Here is a 21,763-nt window from a genome sequence, read left to right as displayed (position 1 = left end):
GGGGGGGGGGGGGTGAGAGCTCAGGGCTGGGGTGGCGGGGGGCGAAGGCACTGGTGGGGGGAAAGGGGAGGGGAACCCAGATCTGGGGCAGCAGGGGGCGTGGGTGTGGGGGGAAGAGCCCAGGACTGGGGCAGCAGGGGAGTGCGGGGGAAGCCCAGGGCTGGGGTGGGGGGCAGCCAAAAATTTTTTTGCTTGGGGCAGCAAAAAACCTAGAGCCGGCCCTGTGTGCCCCAGTGCATGGGGCCTGGGTGAAACTCACAGGCATAAGGTCTGAACAACAGGGCATTAATGCAGGTAAAGAGTTGGCAGCAGGGTTTTGAAATCCCACCCTCCAACCTGGGCTGGAAGAGCAGCTACAACCCCTCCACGTTGCTTGCTGAGTCTGGTAGAGCCCCTGGGTCTCCACAGGCTCACCCCTATGACACCAGCATAGGTAGCCAGGTACAGTGACCCACCCCCTCCATGAGATGCAGGACACGCAAAGGTGCCTCATACCCTCCCTCCTCTGCACGTCCAACAGGAAACAGTTGTGGTACTCAGGCAAATGTTGTGGGGTTGTGGCAACCACTGCTCTTCTGTGTATTTGCAAGTAGTGGTTTGGTCACCTCCTTTCACCACATGGAGGCCAAGTTATTTCAAACTGGAGCTCCAGTTTAGCAGCCCCAAACGCTGGCAATTATGCAGGTAAAGCAAGTGGATGCAAAGATATTCCATATGCCAGGCAGAGAGGGCAAAATCAGAGCAGCTTTTGGAAACCTGGCTCTTGCTGTCTACATTTAAAAAAAACCAGACTGAGCCCATCTCTCCTTGATGTTGAACTTTGCAACATTTACCTTTCCAAGCCATCTTCTGATCAAGGATAACGTTTCCGCAAAGTAGATAAGTGACATAAATGCCTACGTCCCATTTACTTTCCATGGGACATAGGTTCGTAAGTCACGTAGGTGGCTTTGAAAATGTCACCCAAATAGCTTAATGATGCTCATGTCCCTGGGTTACATCAGGCCATGCTGTAAACTGGTAGAATTCAGACTTCCACTCACACCCAGGCTGAGCTTAGCCCTCTTTGTGCACTTAGGCCCAAATCTTCCAGGGTATGGGAGTTAAGCGCCTAAAAACCCTTGAGGATCTGGGCCCTCGGACATGATCATGATGAGGACTCTGAGGGGCTACATAATAATATTTGCTATTCATGGCCATTGTCCATGTCGGTGGCCTCTGCATGATATTATAAACCTTACCTTGTGCTCCATGAATTCTGCATCCAGTCTGATAAACCCTACTGTTCATTGTCCCCTACAGCCCAATTAGCTGGTTCACAAACTTTGCTAAGTGCTAAAACTTAATTAGCCTAATTGTATGTATTCAGCCAGCAACATCCCACCTAAGCTTGGTGCTATTTACCATAAAGCAGGAACCACAGGGGGACGGCAGCTGCTGTACAGAGGCACAGTTTTAAAAACAAGGCTTACTATTGTGTAGATCTGGGCCTAAATTCTTAATCAATATTTTTAATGAGAGGTTCCATCGGCTCGGTTCTACTGCTGGTTTCTACTGTCGCATCAGGATTGCTTTGGTTTAGGCTTGTGGGCGTTTTCTCGTTTGGAAAGGCATCCAGCCGTCCTTCTTTGCAGGGCTGTTGGGGTTAAATCTAGAGGATCTGTTATTTATAAATTATAGGTTATTCCCGGGAATCTGACTCTTTACAACCTAGAGGCTTCAAAATGAGGATGGGGGTGGGGGTGGAGGAGAAAGCAGCCAAAACAAATCAGTACAGCCCCTCCGCACAGCCAGTTTCATTACAATTTCTAATGATTCCTAAAGTTGCTGTTCCAGAGGGAATATGCACTGTCCTATACAAGTGAGAGAACTCTGCAAAGCGCGTGTGAAGGAAATTAAAATAATTATAGTACAAGAGTTTGAGGTTTTGTTTGGTTGTTTTTTTGATTGTCTTGTTTGTAAAGTAAATCCAGGAGTGTTTCCATAGCGAGTACAAACAAACAGCCATCTGCTGGCCCAGGAGACAAATCTAATCCCTCCCTTCTCAACCCAATCTCGTGTTTATACAACGTGGCCATTGATTGCTGATTATAGATGCAACAGCACCTTTCACTGGATGGTTAGCAGAACCCAGCTCATGCTAATTTACCTCTAATCAGTAGCTGATTCTACTGAGTTAGCAACTGCCTGATTCCTCCTTTACTTTTCAGTGGGGCTGTACTACATTGGAGTCTCTCTCTTTTTTATTTTGATTTATTTGCTGATTGACTTCCTTTCCTGAAATCATTGTGTCCCACAAGCTTACGCTGCTAGTGACCTCCAGTGGGAGGTAAAGTTACCCAGTCAAAGCATTTGGACGAAAGGTATGTTGTCTCTAAAAGGTTTTGTTTGCCTTTTTGGTATTAGTAAATCATGCATGTTTCTGGTACCCTATAAACTGATAGGTCCTGATCCTACAAAAACGCTAATGTACATGCACTTTATGCCCAGGGGTTGTCCCACTGAAGCTAATGTGGACCTACAGGCCCATAAAACCTACAGGTATGGGTCATCTAGGATCTATAAAACAACCAGAATGGCCAGGTCCCTGGCCTAATCCCAGCTGGTGACGTGTTTATAGTGTAGGTGGAGGAAACACAGGCTCATGGCCTGACTTTTCAGACGTGCTACCCACCACAAATCCTGGGGCACCAGTGAAAATGAGGTCAGTGGCATCCCTACAGGAGCACTCAGGTACGTTGTAACTTCCCAGGTGGTATTCTCTAGGTTGCTGGTCACGTCAGCTCTGATGACTGTTGAGTGAAATGAGTTGCTGTTCGGTTCCCAGGGCAAGAGTCCACCCCACAAAACCCACAGCCTGTGGCTCTGTTGGCAGCTCCTCAGAGAGGCTAAGGGGGGCATAGAGACTGACTAGTCCTTCACCCCATTGCAGGTGAGGAACAAGGCACGTTGGAAGGACAGCCAATGCTGAGGCACGCGCTGTGCCTGCTCTGTCTGTATCCAGTATTCACTCCCCTCCACAAAGACAGGCTTGGGGCAAGGCAGAGCTCATGGCATGTCTCCAGGGAGATGAAGTAAAGTAGACAAGAAAGCAGGAGTGGGGACCGACAGCTGTGTCATGTACAGCGAGAGGGAGGCCTAGATCTCCAAGGCCTGATTCTGCTTTCTCTTGCCCTGCTGTGAGTCCAGAGTAACTGGGCTGAAGTTAGTGGTGCATGTGATCAGATTCAGTTCAGCACATGCGCAGCCTGTCTCTCTCTGTTTCCCTCAGTGTCTCTGCTGCTTTACAGCATACAGTCACTGGCTGGGTTTATACCTAGTGCTAGGAAAAGCCACGGGGCCCATCCCCTGGAGATGGGACACTGGCTTTTGTCCCCTCTGCCCAGGTTATTGCACAGGGTGGCTGCAGCAGGGGGGCAGTGTGATTGCTGTTGAGTGGCCAAAAAGATACCATGTCTACTCCTTACTTGGCCTTCTCTCCGGGCCAGGGACTGGCTTACTGTGTCTATGTGATGTGCACAATGGGACCCTGAGCTCAGGTCGTTTTGATGAGCATGGTGATACGGAAGAGCAATAATGTGCTAGCTGCCTGTTGATGTGCAATTAGTGTCCAAAGTTTTAGATTCTACCCCACAAAGCATTGAATGGACTGAGTACCCGGCCCCCTGTGTGCCAGCCCGGGGTCAGAGATGGAAGGGGACTCTGGGTTGGGAAGCACTGTAGGGGAAGACGACTGGTACAGACAGTCCTTCTGCCTCAGTAGCACTGGGTCTCTGTAACAAACATTGGACGCCACTAGAAATATCCTGGATTTGGCTTCATTTATGTGCTATGCCCTTGATGTTTGCATGCAGTGATGTAGCTAGAAAAAACACCCAGTCCTGGGTGCCAGAGCAGAATTGTTCCCTGCTGCATAGTCCCTAAGCCAGCCAGCCAGAATTTTCAGAAGGGCTCAGCACCCTGGGTTAGGGCCAGAGGTGTTTTTTTTTTTTTTTTTTTTTAAACCAAATCTGCTCTCATTTAGGTACCAAAGAACGGGGTAGAAATTTTAAAAGGCCTCTACACTTTGGGTGCTGAGCTCTTTTGAAAACCTGGCCATAAGTGTCATCTTGGGAACTGCTGGGAGCTTCTGAAAACACCGATCCCAACTGTGGCTGCTGAGCCCTTGAAAATCTTTCCCTGTGCTCCTTTGAAAACCTGGCTCTCTATGTAAAGTGGTGGCGTTTCCATTGCATGAGGCTGTACAGGGCTGCGGACGGTGAATCTATTTTGCGCTTTGCCCTTTAGAATTGAATGCCAAATGGATGGAAAGAGCCCACTATGTCTGACCTGCCTATGGAATTCACTGTTCCAGATGGGCACAGACTCAAATGTTTTATCTGAATTTCACTAAGCTCTGGATAACTGTATGAACAATAATAGCATTTGTATTGAGGAGCAGTCCAGTGTCATCCCTCCTTGTAATAAAATAGGCTAGAAGGGAGGAAGCACAGGGCTGATACTAAAATGACCTGTGTTCAGTCCCTGTCTTTGCACAGGGTCTGAGAGACCTTTGACAGGTCACTTAGGTGCTTTTAAAGGTTATACCCTACGTTCCATTGACTTTCACTAGGATGTAGGCTCCTAAATCACTTAGGTGGTTTTTAAAAAAATATTCCCTTAATCTTTCGATGGGTCAATCCCTCATCGGTAAAATGGGAATATTATTTCATGTGTCTTCTCTGTCTGTTTCGATTGTAAGCTCTTTGGGGCAGGAACTTTTTCTTACTCCGTATGTATGGGGACCAGCACAAAAAATTTCCGTTGTGGCAGGCAGGTGCTTCTGCAATACAAATAGTTGTTGTTAATATATTTATTTAAAATCCAGAGTGGCACACTCGCACTAGGATGCAAAATCAATCCCATTGGATTAGTATGGTATGGCTTTTATCATCCTCCTCCTTCCCAACCCTCACCCCCCTCATATTGTATTTTATCGCTTACCTTGCAGCAGGGAGGGAAGAAGACATTTCTGAGAAGTATTTCACTTCCCCAGCACGCCCACACCCACTGGTCTCCCTGAACCTTTGTTAAATAACAGCATTATATTTGCCCATTTCCACATCTCACTTGCACTTTCTATTTTTTTTATTAATGGAGATATCCTATCTCCTAGAACTGGAAGGGACCTTGAAAGGTCATGGAGTCCAGCCCCCTGCCTTCACTAGCCGGACCAAGTACTGATTTTGCCCCAGGTCCCTAAGTGGCCCCCTCAAGGATTGAACTCACAATCCTGGGTTTAGCAAGCCAATGCTCAAACCACTGAGCTATCCCTCCCCCCTAAGCTCGAGTAAATTTGTGAGTGTGTCTGGTCTGGCCATGTTCACTTCCATCCCGGCTTCCTTTGGCCATTTGGGGTCAGCGTCTCCTTAATCTGGACCTTTTTCTTCATTTTTTTTTTACGAATGACTTGTATTTTCATAACGACCGTTGCCAGCTCACACTTCCTTACTGCTCCTAGGCTCCCAGAGATTTAACCCTTATTTTAAACAAAGCTTAACTTGCAGGAAAATAAGGGCCCAGTTTTGCAAACCCTACCCTGAGGAATCCTATTGAAATTAGTCCTTTGGGTTTACAGCAGCAAACTTTCATAATTCCTTGTCTACTGGTTTTAATTCCCTTAGAGTTGATTCTTCAGAGGGAGTGCACAGAGTGAATTCCAATTACATTCTCACTGCTGAAGGGATCATTTTTTCCTGTAGAATTATTTCTCTCCTGCTCATGCATAGCCTTATTGTTGGTTGAGATAACTAACCACATTATACTCAGATTCTTTATGGTGCCTTTTATTTTATTAGATTTTTTTAGGTGTGTGTGTGGGGGAGTTCTTCTCTCTTCTACCCAATAAATGACCTCAATCAACTTTAATTTTCATATTCTGAAAGCAGTGATTTTCAGTAATGGAATCACCCTCTCAAAGCTATTTCAAATCACAGGACCGAAATATTCAAAAATTCTCAGCCTGCTACATATCTGATTGCCAAGATCCTAGCTCTCTGACTTTTATTGTTTTCTGGATGACAAATTGCAAAAGGAAATGCTCTGCTATCTTCAAAACCACGCTCCTTCCATACTGATGCCACAGAACAGAAATAATTGTTTCCCACAGAATCGACTAGCTAATTAACTTAATCCATGTTGTGAGCAAAAGGAAGCCGATAAACTAATAAAGCCTTGTTTCCAAACAGTTTTCAGACTAACTATTTATACACACAGCTGGGGTTGTGATCTTTCTACCAAAATAACTAAATTGGTGCAACCCCATGTGTGGACATAGTTATACTGCTGTAAAGGCCCCTTTATACTGATAAAATCCCCACTCCCAGTATGGCTGTAGTTAAAGTGTACAATTTTTGTGCATAGAGAAGGCCTAAGAAAAATGCCCTGGTCTCCTTTTCAAGCTTTTTCCATTTTTGCTTTAATCCTGTTGTCTGACCTTGTATACTAAGCAGTTTGAGGTCCGATCTGTCAGTTTTTGGATGGTTGACCTCCAGGAGAGATGCTGGTGGAGCAATATGGTGTACTTACTCTTCTCTCTTGACTCAGTATTAATCCAATGTCCTCATATAGTGTTGAGGACGCTGTGGGTGCCCTCTTTCGGGTATGACCGCGGGTGGGCTTTTTGCAGATGGAGAAAACCGATGTGGAGAGAAGTGCTCCATGTTACACAGCAAATTTGTGGCAGAGCAGGGAATAGAACCCAAGAGTCCTGTGGTTAAGCCCTGTGCGTTAGCCTATGCTTTCTCATCCCTCCCCTTAAGGGTGTTTAAATAAATGCAAAGTATCTTTTTATTTATTTGTATTGCAGCCCTAGACACCCTAGCTGCACCCTAAACTGAGATGGATGCCCAGTTGTGTAGATGCTGTACAAATATATAGCAAAAAGCCTATATTGAAGCAGTGAGTTAACACATGAAATATGTAATCGTATATAAGACTTTAAATCCAAGGAGGAAGGATGGTCCAGTGATGAGGGCCTGGGACTAGGGAAACCTGGGTTCAAATCCCTACATCACCACAGACTTCCAATAGGACTTTGGGCAAGTGACGGTTGCTCTGTGCCTCAATTCCATATCCGTAAAACAGGGAGAGCAGCCCTGGCCTACCTCACAGGGTGTTGTGGAGATAAATACGTTACCGATTGTGTGGTGCTGACACCATAGTAATGAGGGGTAGAGGAAGTATCTGAGATAGGAAAAGGAACTGACATTTCCTGTATTTTAAGACTGACTTGTGAACTATCTGAGCAAGGTCAAGAGAGACTGGAAAGTGTATAATAATTCAGCAGCTTTAAGAGGTGAGAGAAGCAGTGTCCAGGAGGAAGACGGCGAGAGAAGCCTAACCAAACATCCTTCTTCACAGCAGCTTGAATCTGACACTGCTCTTTTATTGCAAGACTCATGGCCCAATGCTTCTCCTGGACCTCTGCCACATTCATCAAAAGGATTTATTTTATTTGTGGTGTTGCCTGCCAAGAAATCAGACAGTCCAGCTGAGAGTTTCTTCCAGGGCTTTGCTCTTTCAGTCGTTTATCATTCTGGGCGGAGCCAGAGAAGTCTGGTGGGTTTTTTTGCCTTCTTGGCTTAGCTTTAAACTGCCTGTCAAGCCTACAGCTCTGCAGAAGAGGGCTTAGAGAGAAGCCCGCTCTGATCTCAAGGATCCCATTTTGATTTCCTAGTAATCTTTCCCTAAAGCTATGGACTGTCTGTCAGTCCTTCACCCCCAGCTGAAGAACCCTGCTCCATTTGTTTAACCAAAGACCTGTCTGAACCAGCTAGGGAACCGCAAGACTTAAACCATGCTGGAATATTTTAGTCAGCCCTATAATCTGCCCTTCAATATCGTGCTCGTTGCAGGATGTGGTGGGAGAGCGGGTCAGGCCTTCAGCTGACGCAAATAGAAGTGGCTCCATTGATGTCTACCCCAACGGAGGATCTGGCTAATTGTGTTTCTCATTTTTGAGATGAGAGAGCCCCAGAAGGAAGGTGGGATTTGTGTAAGGTTTCTGAATACCCTTTGGGGGAATGGGTTTAGGGCTTGATCCAAAGCCCCTTGAAGTCGGGGGGGGGGGAGAGAATGGGTTTTGGTTCAGTCCCTTGGTTGGGCATTTTTTGACTAACTTTAGTTACCAGTAGGGCTCTAGACCTGTATCCTATACACAAAGATCTCTCTCCTTTCATGCGGAGACCTTTCCTCTGTGTAGTCCATAGCACGGCTTCATACTATAACTTCAGAAAAATACCCTGCGGCTAGCCTGCTTTTCGCTCCGGTGTGGGAAGGCCGGAGAGCGTGAGTGTTGGAGCATGAAACAGAGTGGGAGGGAGGGATAGTCTTGCGATGTGAAAGGGGAGGAATGAAGCAAAGGCCGACAGAGACCTGGGAGGCCTCAGTTGAGAGAATAACTAGCAGACATAGAGACCAGGGAGGCAGCAAAAGAGAAGAGCAATCTAGGTTCAGCAATGCTGCTTCGACGCTTTTCATTGTCAGAGCTTCAAAACAACTTACCAGCTAATCCCCAACACAGCCGTGTGGGGGAGGGAGACGGTGTTATCCCCATCTCACGGAGAGGGAGAACTGAGGCAGAGACCAAGTGATGGTGTAGTGTGGGACTGGGAGGTGACCTCTGATGGGAATGCTATACCTGCTCCAGAATATTGAACTGCTGCTGGCTAGAGGCCTGATCCAAAGCGGGTTGAAATCATTGGGAGTCTTTCCATTGACCTCAGTGGGCTTTGGATGAGACCCTTGTAGTTGCAGCTAACAGAAGATAAACACCCTAATGCAGTACTCAGTTAGCTAGGAGCAGTAGGGTCAAGTGCTAGTGGCCTGTGTCTTGGAAAACCGCTGCAGTTGAATTCTATTCCTGAGCACGGGTCTGGAGCCCCGGATGGCCACACTATGTGGCATAATAACAAGGAAGTACTGAGTGGCCATGGATTCGCTATAGGTTGCCAGTGCCGCAGATGGAGTCGGTGTCAATGATGAGAACAGAACAGGGTAGTCCTCTGCTCAGACTGTTAAATGGGCATTTCTGCAGTGAGGAGTGATCCAGAGGACGCTTGGGTACGCTCTGTAATGGGGCGGGCAGAGACCTCTGTCCACTTCACATTCCCTGCAAAACCCATCAACGCACAGAACAGCTTTGCAGAACTGCTGGTGTTTCTCATAGGAGCTGGGGGGAGAGGGCGTTACTGAACCTTGTGGGGAAAGTGAACTGGATCCATGCGTTTAATGGAAGCAAGCAAGCCCTGAAGCCAAGCCACTTCGCTGAACTCCATCCTCCCAGCCACCAGCAGCACCAGAAACTGGCAGAGCCGGCACCCATTCGTGGCTGCAGAGGGGAGGAGGATGAGCTGCTGTCACAGAGGTGCCTCCATAGGTTTTTAAGCATAGCAGTGACCAGTCAGTCATCTAGTCCACCCTGCCTTTTAGTTGCATTGATGGGTCTTGTCTGTGCATAGCACAAGGGGCAATCGTGGAGGGGGGAGAATTTAAAACAGTGACTAAAGGGACCAATGAGCCAGCAGAGGGATGGAGTAGATCACGGGGTCCCAATGTGGAGTCTGGGAGCGCTCTCCCTTTCTCATTGGCCATGAACGGGTAAGGGAAAGAGCGGGCAGAAATGTTAGCTAGTCCTGGACTAAATGGGTGGGTATTACTCTATTCTGCATATGCGCCAGCAGGGTCTTGCGAGATTGTAGTGTTGTGCTGATTTGTAAGTGAACTCGCCCCCTTGCCCCAGCCAGGGTAAAACACCTTTACAAGAGATGGCAAGAGATCATGAAACAAAAATGCCCAAATGCCTGGGGCAGAGATGAGATTGATCATGGGCACTTGTGGCCATAAATGGAGACTGACTGTTGTTGCAAAACCCTGAGCCAGCAAGGAGCCCTTTGAACAGGGGATTTAGAGGTGTCATTTGGCCATTGCTGAGACACGGAGAGAATTTACATGTAGGAGTGCAGTGCACTAAGAATCTTCTGTAGCAAAACAAATGACCGTACTTAATCAAAATGTTAACTAAACTAGGTTGCCTTTGGATATATTGTAATGAACTTTCCAGTAACACCCAGTTGTCTTGGGTCTGTGTCAAAATCACACACACACACACCCCTTCAATCTGCCTGAATTCTCTCTCGAGTGAGCACAAACTGTCTGTCTTCCCTACCAGCTTTTGTTTCTAGATGTGTGCATGTCCCCTTTGCCACCTCACCTCTAGCCCAGCTGAGAGGGCCAGGACATTGTGCTGATGGAACTGAAGTGATCACTGCCTGTAGCTCCTATCCCAAGCATGCATTCCCCTTTCCACTCAGTGCCAGATCACTGGGACTTTCAAAACGTCCACTCGCACAGGAATAAGGCACTGTTTTAATATCAAATAACCCCTGATGAATCTCCTATACTGAGCTACTTTTCCTTCCCTAGTGGAAAACTAGCCTGTTTCTTTTCTCCATTTCATGTAACTCCACCCTCCTCAGGGGAGCTCAAAGCATACCATCAGTAAACCTAAAAGGAGAGTCAGGTCCTACCTGTTTGGTGTCATACCAAGCAGACCCAATGTTGGTCTCAAAACCCCTAGGAAGTAGCTTGAGCTCCTTGCTGTTGGGTATGTGTGCTGCCTCCGGCTGGCCTCGTGCCAAGCTGCGATAATACCGTATTTCAGAATTCCTGCCAGGAGCAATTTTTCCTTCTCCACAGCAGATACCTTATCTCCTTTTCCACGTTGCTTCTCTCCAGCAGTTTGTCTGATAACTAGGAATGCTGAAAGTGACACACAAGCTGGGCTAATATTAAAAAACAGAAACTGGCAGAAGATTCGAATGCACGTTAGGAACACGGCAGGGGCAGCGATGCTTCTGGAACATAGTGTTTGTCTCTTGAGGGTTATATGGCACTATGCCCTTGATTAACTCTCTCTGTACTCAGCTTTAACAGAGAGAGCCGTATTTCCTGAGTGCTCATCCAAAATCTCATGGCACTTCTTTCACCAGCAAGAGAGTTGGTGCCAGTGCATGGGTCAGGGTCCACCTTGGGTAATTAGTCTGCGTAAGTGATATTCTTTCTGTCACTTTAATGAGCTATGAACTACTTGGGTGTCTTGTCGTTAGGCTGCTGTGCGCTGCTAAGACAGCTGCAGCGTTCCTCACTAGAGGTGACTGCATTTCAGTGATGAATTAAGTGATTTAACCCTAAGGGCTACTGGGAGTCTCCCACATCTGCTGCTGGTCACAATTTTATCTTGGGAGTGGGGGGGAAAAATCACAGCCTCTAGCTGATGTAGCTATGCTAGCTGCTGGGGTAGGGGGATGGAGAGGAATGCCCCTATGCTGGCAGCAATGTTCGTTGGCATAGCTAATAACATCTGGGGCAGTGGTGGAGCTATACTGGCCTAAGAGCTCCTTCTGTTGGCTTACACTGCATTGCCACTAGAGGGCTCTGCAGCTACAGCTATATTGGTGCAGCATTGGTAGCGTGGACAGGCCGTACAGTTAGGCACTTCTGAAAATGTTACCCTGAGCCGTAGCCTACCATTGTGAAAGAGCTGGTTGCACCCTCATTTCACAGAGGGTGAAACTGAGCCACCGAGCAGTGAAGTGACTTGCTCAAGGTAGAACCCGTCTCCTCTAACCCCCAGCCTTACAGCTTAGAAACAAGCCCTGCCTCCAGCGTTTTTGCCGCCCCGATCGGCGGCAGCTGTACCGCCACCGCTTCATTCTATTCTTCGGCAGCAGGTCCTTCCCTCTGAGAGCGACCGACGGACCCGCCGCCGAAGACCCGGACGTGCTGCCCCTTTCCGTTGGCCACGCCACGCACCTGCTTGCTGTGCTGGTGCCTGGAGCCGGCCCTGCCTGCCTCACTGCATTTGCACTGTATTTCCTTCTGCTGTGTTTTCCCTTGCAAATATGTTTGGGTTCACTCCGAGAGAAAGGAGGACTGAATCAGCAGTATGTGTGATAGGTCCTGGAAGCTTCATTATATGATGTACAAAGATGCTATTGTCCCCTTGAAGGCAGAAGTGTAATACCATGCAAGCAATCTGAATTGTAAAAGGCTGCGTGGACAGATAACCCAGCGCCTGTTCACCGTGATACGGAAAGCAAGAAAGTTAACTGGGGTGGCAGGCTTACTCTGTAGGTGTTTATTCCTAGGGTTTGATTTCTCAAAGCTCTGTGTTGGAACTCTTTACCAGCAGACCTGCTGAGCCCTGATACACTAGCTCCATTTCAATAGCGGCAATTACAGCACAGCCAATGTCAACAGGACTGTTTTGTCGACCGCAAAAGGCTAGGATTTTGTTTGGGTTTGTTACATTTAAAAGAAAACCACGCCCCAATGTGCTGGGCCTGATCTCTCCGGGGTGTAAGTCAGTTGGAACGCTGCCCTCGCTGCAGTTAGAGTGAAATGGGCGAGCTCAGAGTAAAGGGCCCCTGAAACCCGTGCCAAATTCTGGTGTTACGCTGGTGCACCGCTGGATGTACCTCAGTGTAAGTGAGCTGCAAATAGACGTACTGCCATAGCTGAGAATACGACGATTGTGTTTGCTGGCACCTAGCATGCATTTGGTACTGTCTTGTCCACATAGTGCTGTGCGTAGTCAGAGTGCTAGAGACAAATATCACTACCCCAGAGAGTTTCTGTCGTCAGCTGAGCTTGCTGAGTATTTGCTAGGGGGAGAGCCAAATGCCATTTCGGTTATGATCAAGCCTGTGAACTTAGGACTATGCAGTAGCCTCACTCCCCATCAAATCCTCTGCCAGTAACAAGGGGCGACTTGCACAAAGATCAAGGAGGGACTATGGCCCTTATGTGGAAACCAGCTTCCTAGTAAGGAAGATTGCTGTGGTGTGCACGGTACGTCGAGGAGCAATGCTGTTTGTGTGTACACAACGATCCAGTTGGCACAGCATTGTAGTAACGGGGGGTGCAGCGCAGCTCGAGGAAACCTGCTCAAGCTAGTGAGTGCACTAAAAATAATGGAGCGTAGCCATGGCGGGAGGTGCCAGGGTCCCTGAGGCTGTACCTGTCCGAGACCATAGAGACACACGCAGGCTGGCTAGCCCGTCCCCCTGCTTGCACAGCCACAGCTGCACTCTAGTCTCCGTGTGTTTAGCCAGCACGAGAGTGTCTCCCTGAGCTGGGAATCCCAGCTCCACATGTACCCACGGGATATTGCACATGTAAATGCCCTGAAAACGTGGTTTGTATGCTGTTAGCGTTATGGTTCAGAGTTAATGCAGTAGGGTGAATGGGCAGGTCACATTTCCTGGGCTGCCTCCAAGTTCTGTATTGGTTTTGCACCAGTTTATACTCCATTGATGTTTAGCTGCATAAAGGCTGGATATGCATATTATTTATCCTTTTAGAATGAAAGCGGCTAGGCTGTAGAATCAAAACAGGCAAGTGACTGCAAAAACCACATCGAAAAACCGCACGGGTAGGCTCACGAGACACACAAGGGGCTTGGGGCCATGAGCACCTCTGAAATCATGCCAGGGGAGTCTGGCACTGCCTCTTACTGGCACTGCTTTCTCTGCCTTTAACGTTAGGACTAAAAAGCTTGCTGGCTGGGGAAGCCGTGTCCTCAGGGGACTGCCAGAAACCCCTCACTCGCTCATACAGGGCCTGGAATGTTGTATACATTTAACATCTGCAACCTGCCACTGTCACAAGGAAGGGTCTCGCCAGCGTTGGGTCCAGTGGGTTGGGTCAGTATTCGCCAACGCTTGATGAACCTTCCCCTGTTGGCGGCAGCAGCATGGTGGTCTTGTGAAGTAAGCACAACTCTGGGCCAAATGCAGCAGTGACATAAGTAGGTGCAACTCCCGTAACCATGAATGTGCTTCTCTGTATCTCAGACAAGTATAGCTCAGTGGGGGGAGGGATAGCTCAGTGGTTTGAGCATTGGCCTGCTAACCCAGGGTTGTGAGTTCAATCCTTGAGGGGGTCTTTTAGAGATCTGGGGCAAAAATCTGTCTGGGGATTGGTCCTGCTTTGAGCAGGGGTTTGGACTAGATGACCTCCTGAGGTCCCTTCCAACCCTGATATTCTATGATTCTAAGTATTCTCATTTCACGTTCAAACGAGATGTGGCGCTTTGCCAATGGGCAGGCAGTGCTAAGAGTCCAATTGTGCTCAAATCTATTGCAGGTGTCAATAGATTTACAACAGTATAAACCCCATGTGAGAGAGCAGAATCAGCCCAGAAGTATTATTAAGTGAGGTGTGTGCCTACCATTTGTTTAGTGGAGAAATACTGTAGTATCTGTGATATGCATTCATAAAGCACCTATCCATGTATCTTTAAAGGGGAAAGATTTCCAATGAGGCAGATATTGTGGGCTTTGCTGCTGTGAACTGTGGTCCGTCCCAGTAGTGTGAAGCCTGTAATAAATGGAAAGTCAAGACAAGGTCTCTATTAAACACTGTCCTTTATTTTGATTATGGATAGCTCTTTTATTGCAAACAGAAAAAGTTTATTCACTGCAAAGTTTTTATGCCTGGCGAAAAGAATGAGCAGTTAGAAAAACAATGTTAGCTACATGCAAATCATAATAAATTTTGCCAGCTGTATTTAAACGAGTAGCAGAATCTCTTATAAGGTATTTTCTTGCATGTGGAGGGGAAGCAGACTGGTAGTGTAGCAATGTTATGAGGCTAGTGCCAAAGGGAAGCTTGAAAACTCTCTGAATGTATTTGTACCTGTAGATGAAGCCAAAAGAGTTGTCACTCATGCCTGAGCCAAGGAGATGATGCTGTAAAGCTATTCAAAGAACAGGACACAAACAGAAAGCCGAATGGCTACATTTCATGCCAGGAAATCAGATTTGGTCCTTTACGTGTACTGAAATGCTCTAGAAAGATGGGTCTCACTGCAAATTCCAGCTCCAAACTCCCCTGAACTTTGGGGAAGACAGGATCCAGGTTCAAAGCCAGCAGTGCAGGTCCCATCTCCATTTACTATCAGAAATTCAAAACCGTTTCTCTTCTAAAAATGTTAGAAACAAAGCACTTCTGGTCATTGGGAGTAGGGGCAGTCAAGTAACCTAAAAGACTGGTACAGGCCTTCCAGATCTTCCGTTGGCTTGTGCCTGCCCACCTCGGAATGGCAGTGTATTAAAAAATTTCCCCAGGAAAATTTTTGTTCATTTTTCTTCTATAAACATTCCATATTGTAATAAATATCTGTTAGGAACAGCTCTGTCCCTTTTACATGTACTAGAGATGGGCCTGAACCAAACCCTCAAATTCAGACTTTGCACATGGTCCCAACTTCTGCTCTCAGTTACGGTGACGTAAACGCCAAGTAACTTCACTGAAAGCAATGGAGGTATTTACAGTAGGGGGAGTCGTAGCCAAACTCTAGGACCAAATGTGCTCTCGGTACTGGACATCTTGCTGATCCAACTCCTGTAAGGCCAGAGAGTGAGACAGCCTTTCTAGATTCCAAATGGTGGTGGTAAGGAGCAAGAATTTGCAGTGGAAATTCACCCCTGTACATATGCCTAGCCCAACAATTATACTCCAATTAGAACAGGTCTTACGGGGCACATTCTCCTTGTGCTGACCCCTCTGCACAGGAGGTGAATTTCATCCTTACTGGCTGGTGCAAGGAAATATTCCCCGGTTGTTTTGTCATTGACCAAGGATGCTACTCTTCAATGCGGTTTGAATTCAGAGTGGGGATAGGTTTAATTTGGTCTCCGCAAGAGTCCTCCTTAGTTAGGGTGGCAGCCATTTACCCATCGTTTACAAGAGAGAAAACTTTAAAACCACGATTTTGCTAGATTCAGTCAGAATGATCTCATCTCAAAACAGAGACCTCTCCTGCAAATTCTGTTTGCTATTTTCTTCTCCTTTTGTGCTATTGAAGGAACTGGCATTACGATACCTTGGTGATATAGATTTTTTTTTGTTTTTGTTTTTGAGAGAGAGAGAGATAAAAAGCACAGCTCGTTGCTAATGTTTAAAAATACGTGGCCAGCTTTATAAAATATAAGTATACAACTTGATCACATTTTTATGTTCTCTATGAAACAAAATCGGTTGACATTCATATGATGAGAGGAAACTGATGAGGCAACAGTCTAAAGTCTCAAAGCATTGATTGTGTAGACATCTGAACATGTAAATCAACACTTAATAAGAACCTTCATAGGTGAGGTATCAGTTTTAAAGTGTCTCTTTTCAAAGTACCCAGCCAAGTGACACACAGCTGAACATCATGTCTGAGCTGCCTCACAAGCAGCTTCCTGCTCAGAGTCACATTTATTTGTCAGTGTCCCAACCTCAATTGTTCTCTCTGTCAGCAGCCGTTTGGTGCCTGTATTGTTGATCTTGTCAGGTTGGTTTCCATCTTCGTCGGCTGAGCACAGATCCTCTTGGCTCTCCGCCAGGCCCTCTTGGCTTTCCAAGTCACTCATCTGGCCCTCCCCGAACTCCAGAATGGTTGGCAAGTTGCCTTGCTTGGGACAGCGTTTCTTGAGGCTGACCAAAAATGGCTGCGGCAAAGAAAAGATATCCACGTTGTTGCCCAGATCAATCCACGTCACACTGGAGAACTTCTTGGGGTCCTTCAGTGTTTCTGTCAGGTCCCGAAGGATTGCTTTGGTGAGTCTGTTGCCATTCAGGGATAGAGTGGTGAGGTGAGGCAGGGCACTGAGGATGGGCAGAAGTTGAAGGAACATCTCATCAGTCAGCTCCGTGAAGCACAGCTCCACATTGTCAATGTGCTCTGAGCTGTGCTGGAGGTATGAGATGATACGGTCCAAGTCCTTCAGTGTCAGAGGGATGCCAGAGAGATCTACTGTGTTGTTCTGAGGCGTCCCCACCAGGATAGCTTTCAAGCTGCAGAGAGACAAAACGACAGACAAACGGTTAACATGGGCACTCATCATTTTGCTAATAAGCATCACTTCTTGTGTGCTGGCAGCTTTGTGAGAGACCGTGCAATGACTCATTCAAACAGGATACGTAACTGCCGGCACCCCTCTCTGTCAGGCCTGGATTTTTGAATCCGATTTTGTGTGCAGGCTTAAAAATGGATGGCAGCCAAAACCAATGTATTCAAAGATTGTTGCTGCCTCCTGTTTCAATTACAAGCCTAAGGAAGCTTTCTTCTGGGAGTCCCTTGCAGGGTCCTGGAGCTGAACGTTCAACTGCTTTTAAAAAGACAAAAATGCAAAAAGACTGTGAAGCATTTGAGCAGAAAAACAGGAATTCTCGCTTGAGTGACAATTTTCACGCTTGGCACTTATCTGTACATTGCAGAGCACTTCGTCAAAGGCAATAAGCTTTGCTCCGTTTTACAGGTGGGGAAACTGAGGCACAGAGCAAAGGCATGGTAGAGGCGGACCTAAAAGCTAGATGTCCTGACTCCGATTTAGTACTTCCAGTGGTTTGCGAACAATAACTACTATTAATCTTTTGACTTGGATGCTATGGTGATGAACGCTAGAGAAAAGCCTTAGGTAGATAAATTAGTCTCCTGCTGCTCCTGTGGATGCCGATAAGCATCGCTGCCAGATTGGAGTTATACAGATCAACGTTGCTTTTAAAGTGCTGCAAGGATCTAGCGGTATCAGTAGCTGAGGCCTTAACACTAATGAATGAGGAGGCTGAGGGAGTTCTATCCGTGTTAATCACTTGAGAAATATTAGCTAAGTTGGCACATCTGCCACAGTGATAGTGCCAAATCAGCCCACTGCGCATATGGCTCTGACTTTCATCACACTCTGAGCTAAAGAACAGTTTTGTCGAATTTACCATTGGCATTGCTGGTGTTGCCAGCTTCACATTTTCTCTTTTAATTACCTAGGGCCTCTGTTCATGACTTGCCGTGTAAATCGAGATGTAAACCCTTACCCTGGCATTTTTAGACTATGAACAATGACTCAAGGGGTCTACACTGTGTGTGGGGAGGGGAGGGGAAAGTGTTCTTAACTTGCAATATCTAATGTGTGTTAAAACTAGCAGTGAATATACAGCAGCTCTGTTGAACTCCGCTTGAGATAAAGCCTTCAGGAGAAGCTGGGATTGAACCTAAGCTGCTGTGTCCTTACTGTTGTTTGAACCCGAGTTAACTAACATCTTTTATTGGCAGGTTAGACGTACCCTGAACACTGAAAGGCAGATTGGAACTCCCTTTGGTAGAAGAATTAGTAACTGCATCCACTCTAGTTCTATTTACTCTCTCAAAACCATGGGTTTAAATGAGCCCATCTCAGTTACCTTTACTTTCCTTGGCCCGGGATGTGATACTGAGGGCTGCAGAAGTTAGGGCCTTTCTACTCAAGGAGCCATTGGGGTAACTTGGTCTGCTGGTGATAAAGAATATAATGCTTTAATTCACTGGCAACACGAGCCAGCGTGCCCCCTTGCAATATGATGCATGTGCATCTCTTTGGGCTGCAGCCATTGTGCTCACGTGCTTCAGAACATTGCCCTACTATAATGGTGTTTGTGTGTCTTCTGAGCTACTTTTTAAAGTGTGGCTTTTAATTGCGGTCACAAGGGTGCTGGATGGTTGAACCCTGTGGTCAGACCATGGCCAAGCTTCCCTTATGCAGCTTTGCCTGTCAGCCTCATCACTGGTGTGAAGTGAATACCTCTAAGAGAGGGCAGTTCAGTCTCCACGTCCCATCGTAATTTTGGCTTCTCTGACTGTACCAGTTATGCTACTTTGTCAATTGGGACACCTGTTGAGATGGGAACTTGACTGAAACCATCCAACTTGCTTCACATATGCCACCCGCACAGTCATGAGAGGGCCCCTACTGACCCAAATCAGGATTCAAACTAGAACCCTAGAGGCGAAAGGTTCGGTATCTTCATCTGCTCCAGTGATAATGGGACCTGTCAATAGATGCATTTCTAGTCTCCTGCTCTAACTGCCCAGGTTTTAATACTGCTTCCTTCCCTGTCGTAGTATGTCAGGAAAACTTAGAGATCCTCTGAAGAAAGGTGCTGTGTATAGTAAATACAAAATATTATGCTCTCTTACAGAGACAGCCTGTGCTATATTTATTTTCAATAATTTAGGCTTACTGCTCTGGTCACATTGGCGACCTTGCGAGACCATCTGTCCCCTAGAGTTAGCACTTGCCATGATCGGCTCTGTGTTATGCCACACAGAAAGCAATTCTCACAAAGCTGATCTGTTTTGTTCGAGCCTGAGGGTTTGTCTATGATTTGATTTATCATGGTGGGTGATTACACTCTGTTCTAAGAACACTTATTGAAATGGACGATCGGCTTGAACAAGTCAGGCCAGAAACTTAATAGAGCGGGGGGTTTAGTAGAAGAAGCATCTGATTCAGTAGGTGGTAATTTTGATTCAAGGTATGAAGGCAGCTGATTCAATTGGTGATGCAGCTAAGTCAATGGTGGGTCTATATTTGTTTTAGCCGTATGTATGTTTGGAACAAACTGTCCAGGCCACTCCACAACCTGTTTATTGTGGCATGAGACTTATGGGCTCTCTGTCATACACGGCGTGCCTCAGTGGTCCACAGAATTACTTCCATGTTGTGGATGCTGTCACATTTCAGAGCAACGACACCTCTGTTTCCCCCTCAGTGGTCCATCAAGGGCACCCCCTCTTTGGCTTCCAGCCGTTGCCCTTCTTGAGTAGAGACCCACCGTGTGTCTCCCTTCTGACTGGGGTATTTCCAGGCACACCATGCTCATCCTTCACTGTGTTAGTCTCAGCCCAGGCAGGATGCCCAAGGACACCTGCTGGCAGGCTCTCTCTTCAGAGACCATTAACAGTAATTGCTACAGATATAAGGTACCACACACACAGCACTTCCTGTGCAAACCTACTTTATTTTTATGGTAAATAGCACTACAGAGAAAACGTATTAAAACACAATAAAAAGAACCTACGCTCATGCTAAGCACTTACCAGCGTTAACCCCAACTCTAACATGGGCTCTGGCAGTTGTCAGTCTGTCTCACAGGCCCCAGGCAGTAATGAAGTTGTACTTCTCATGGCACTCTGATACCACGGTGATAAGTGCATTCTACATGGCTACGTAGGAGTGCCCACAACATGCCCCTCTGACTACCCAGTGTGTAGAGAGGTAAGTCCAATGCATTTTGCAGTGCAAAAAAGGGAAGCTGAGCCTCGGACGTTTTGAAAAGGTACCTCCGAAATCCTGCAATACATTATTCACAGCCGCTCGCTCCTTTACCTGCCTAACTAGTAACTAAAATCTGACAGCCTCGCCATATTGTAGGTAAATAATCATTGATGTTTAGTTACCACCGTACTACCCTGGTAGGCATGTTGAAAATCACAACCTATGAGAGAGTAGAGGCTGCTCCTTTGAAAATCCCATTCACAAGGAATAAGTGCTTTCAGGTCCCCGTGTCTAGCAGGCCACTACACTATCCCACACCTCAGGTAATTGAAGAATCTGATTCTACTGTGGGGGGAGAGAGAGGGACAGGGACTCCTCCAAAGGTGCAGAAAAATATCCTCACTTCCAGGGTGTGTGTGATTTATCCATTGTTAGTGATGACTTCACATCACCAATGCCCTAGGCTGGACTCGAACTACCAGTTTGGAAGAGAGGGATGCTAAATCCCATTAATCCCTGAGCCATCTTTCTCACTAAACATGTAGAGCATAGATCTGTGGCAGGCTAACCATCTGGCTGGGAACACCCCCACACCCCCCACTAAGCTAGACAGGGTGTGTGTGTTGGGGGGGGGGGGGAAGGCAAACAGGAAAAGCAATGAGTTCCACTTTAGACAAGAAACATCTGACAGACTGGTCAGAGAAGTCCGATCTAATGGGTCCCCCATTCCTTGGCAATGCTGGATTGTTCCCTGGAGGCTGTTTAAGGGTGCTTTGTTTTCATTGTTCTTTTAAAATGCTTGTTACAAGGAAGAAGTAAAAATTGATAAGGGGAGAGATTAAAGCCAACTTCCATTCAGGGGCTTGGCTAAATACTGGAAGAGCTTAATATTTGTACTTTCTATTTGTACTTAACATATCTGACTAATACAACTTCAAACATCTGAATGCCACAGCTGATCCTGGAAGGGAGCTGGTTGATGTCACGCAACCTCACCAGGTCAGCTGCGATTTCAGTAACAACTCTGCAAAGGAAATTATGCAGTGGAAACAAGCTGCTAGCCTCTTATTACCTGGCTGCATTAGATTAGTCATCTCCTGTAATACTGCTTGCTAGGGGAATACCTGACAGCACAGGAGAATTAAAACATTTTGTCTTTTGTGGCTCACCAGTCTCTCTATGGATCTGCGTGGGCCAATTCAACCTATCTGCTCTGAGTGTGTGTGTTTGTCTGTCAAACTGTGAACTAAACAGAATCTCACCCAAGCCTGGCTGTGAAATTTAAGACCTCCATAGGAAATCAAGCCTTCCCGGCAAATGCTTCACATGGACATCTAGACTACAGAGTCTGGGCTCTTCGGTGTGAGCTGCTACAATAGACTAATGCAATCAGTTAGTTAGTTGCACAAACTGATTTCTAAAGCTTTATTATTATCCACAAGTGATGGTTTGGTGGCCTATACTCAGGCTTTGAATATCGAACTTCCCTGGAATCGTGAGTTTGACTCTTAATTGGTTCAACTTGGCCCTTGTGTAACTCCCTAACTCTGCTCCCACAGAAGTCAATGGGAGTTAAAACCTCCAAGGGGAGCAGTGGGGGCAAAAAACCTCACTGGCTTCAAGATTTTGCTTGAAAAGTTTAT

At 46.7% G+C, this 21,763-nt stretch overlaps 1 protein-coding gene and 1 long non-coding RNA gene across 3 annotated transcripts in view; one reads left to right on the top strand and one right to left on the bottom strand.

The window, feature by feature from the left end:
• The window catches only part of LOC113407600, a 65,173-nt gene that overhangs the window by 27,371 nt on the left and 16,039 nt on the right, over positions 1-21,763 (top strand). The window lies entirely within an intron of this gene.
• Positions 14,450-21,763, bottom strand: part of LRRC75A (leucine rich repeat containing 75A) — a 179,048-nt gene continuing 171,734 nt past the window's right edge. The window contains exon 4 of the mRNA XM_026656453.2: positions 14,450-16,884. Within this exon, the coding sequence (XP_026512238.1) occupies positions 16,260-16,884 (625 nt within the window). The 3' untranslated portion in view covers positions 14,450-16,259. The remainder of the gene's footprint in view (positions 16,885-21,763) is intronic.

Source organism: Terrapene carolina, unplaced genomic scaffold, assembly GCF_002925995.2.
Source record: "Terrapene carolina triunguis isolate 2854851 unplaced genomic scaffold, T_m_triunguis-2.0 Scaffold231, whole genome shotgun sequence".
NCBI classification, from domain to species: domain Eukaryota; kingdom Metazoa; phylum Chordata; order Testudines; family Emydidae; genus Terrapene; species Terrapene triunguis.
The sequence above is the reverse complement of the archived record's forward strand: the minus strand, read 5'-3'. Positions and strand labels throughout refer to the sequence as shown.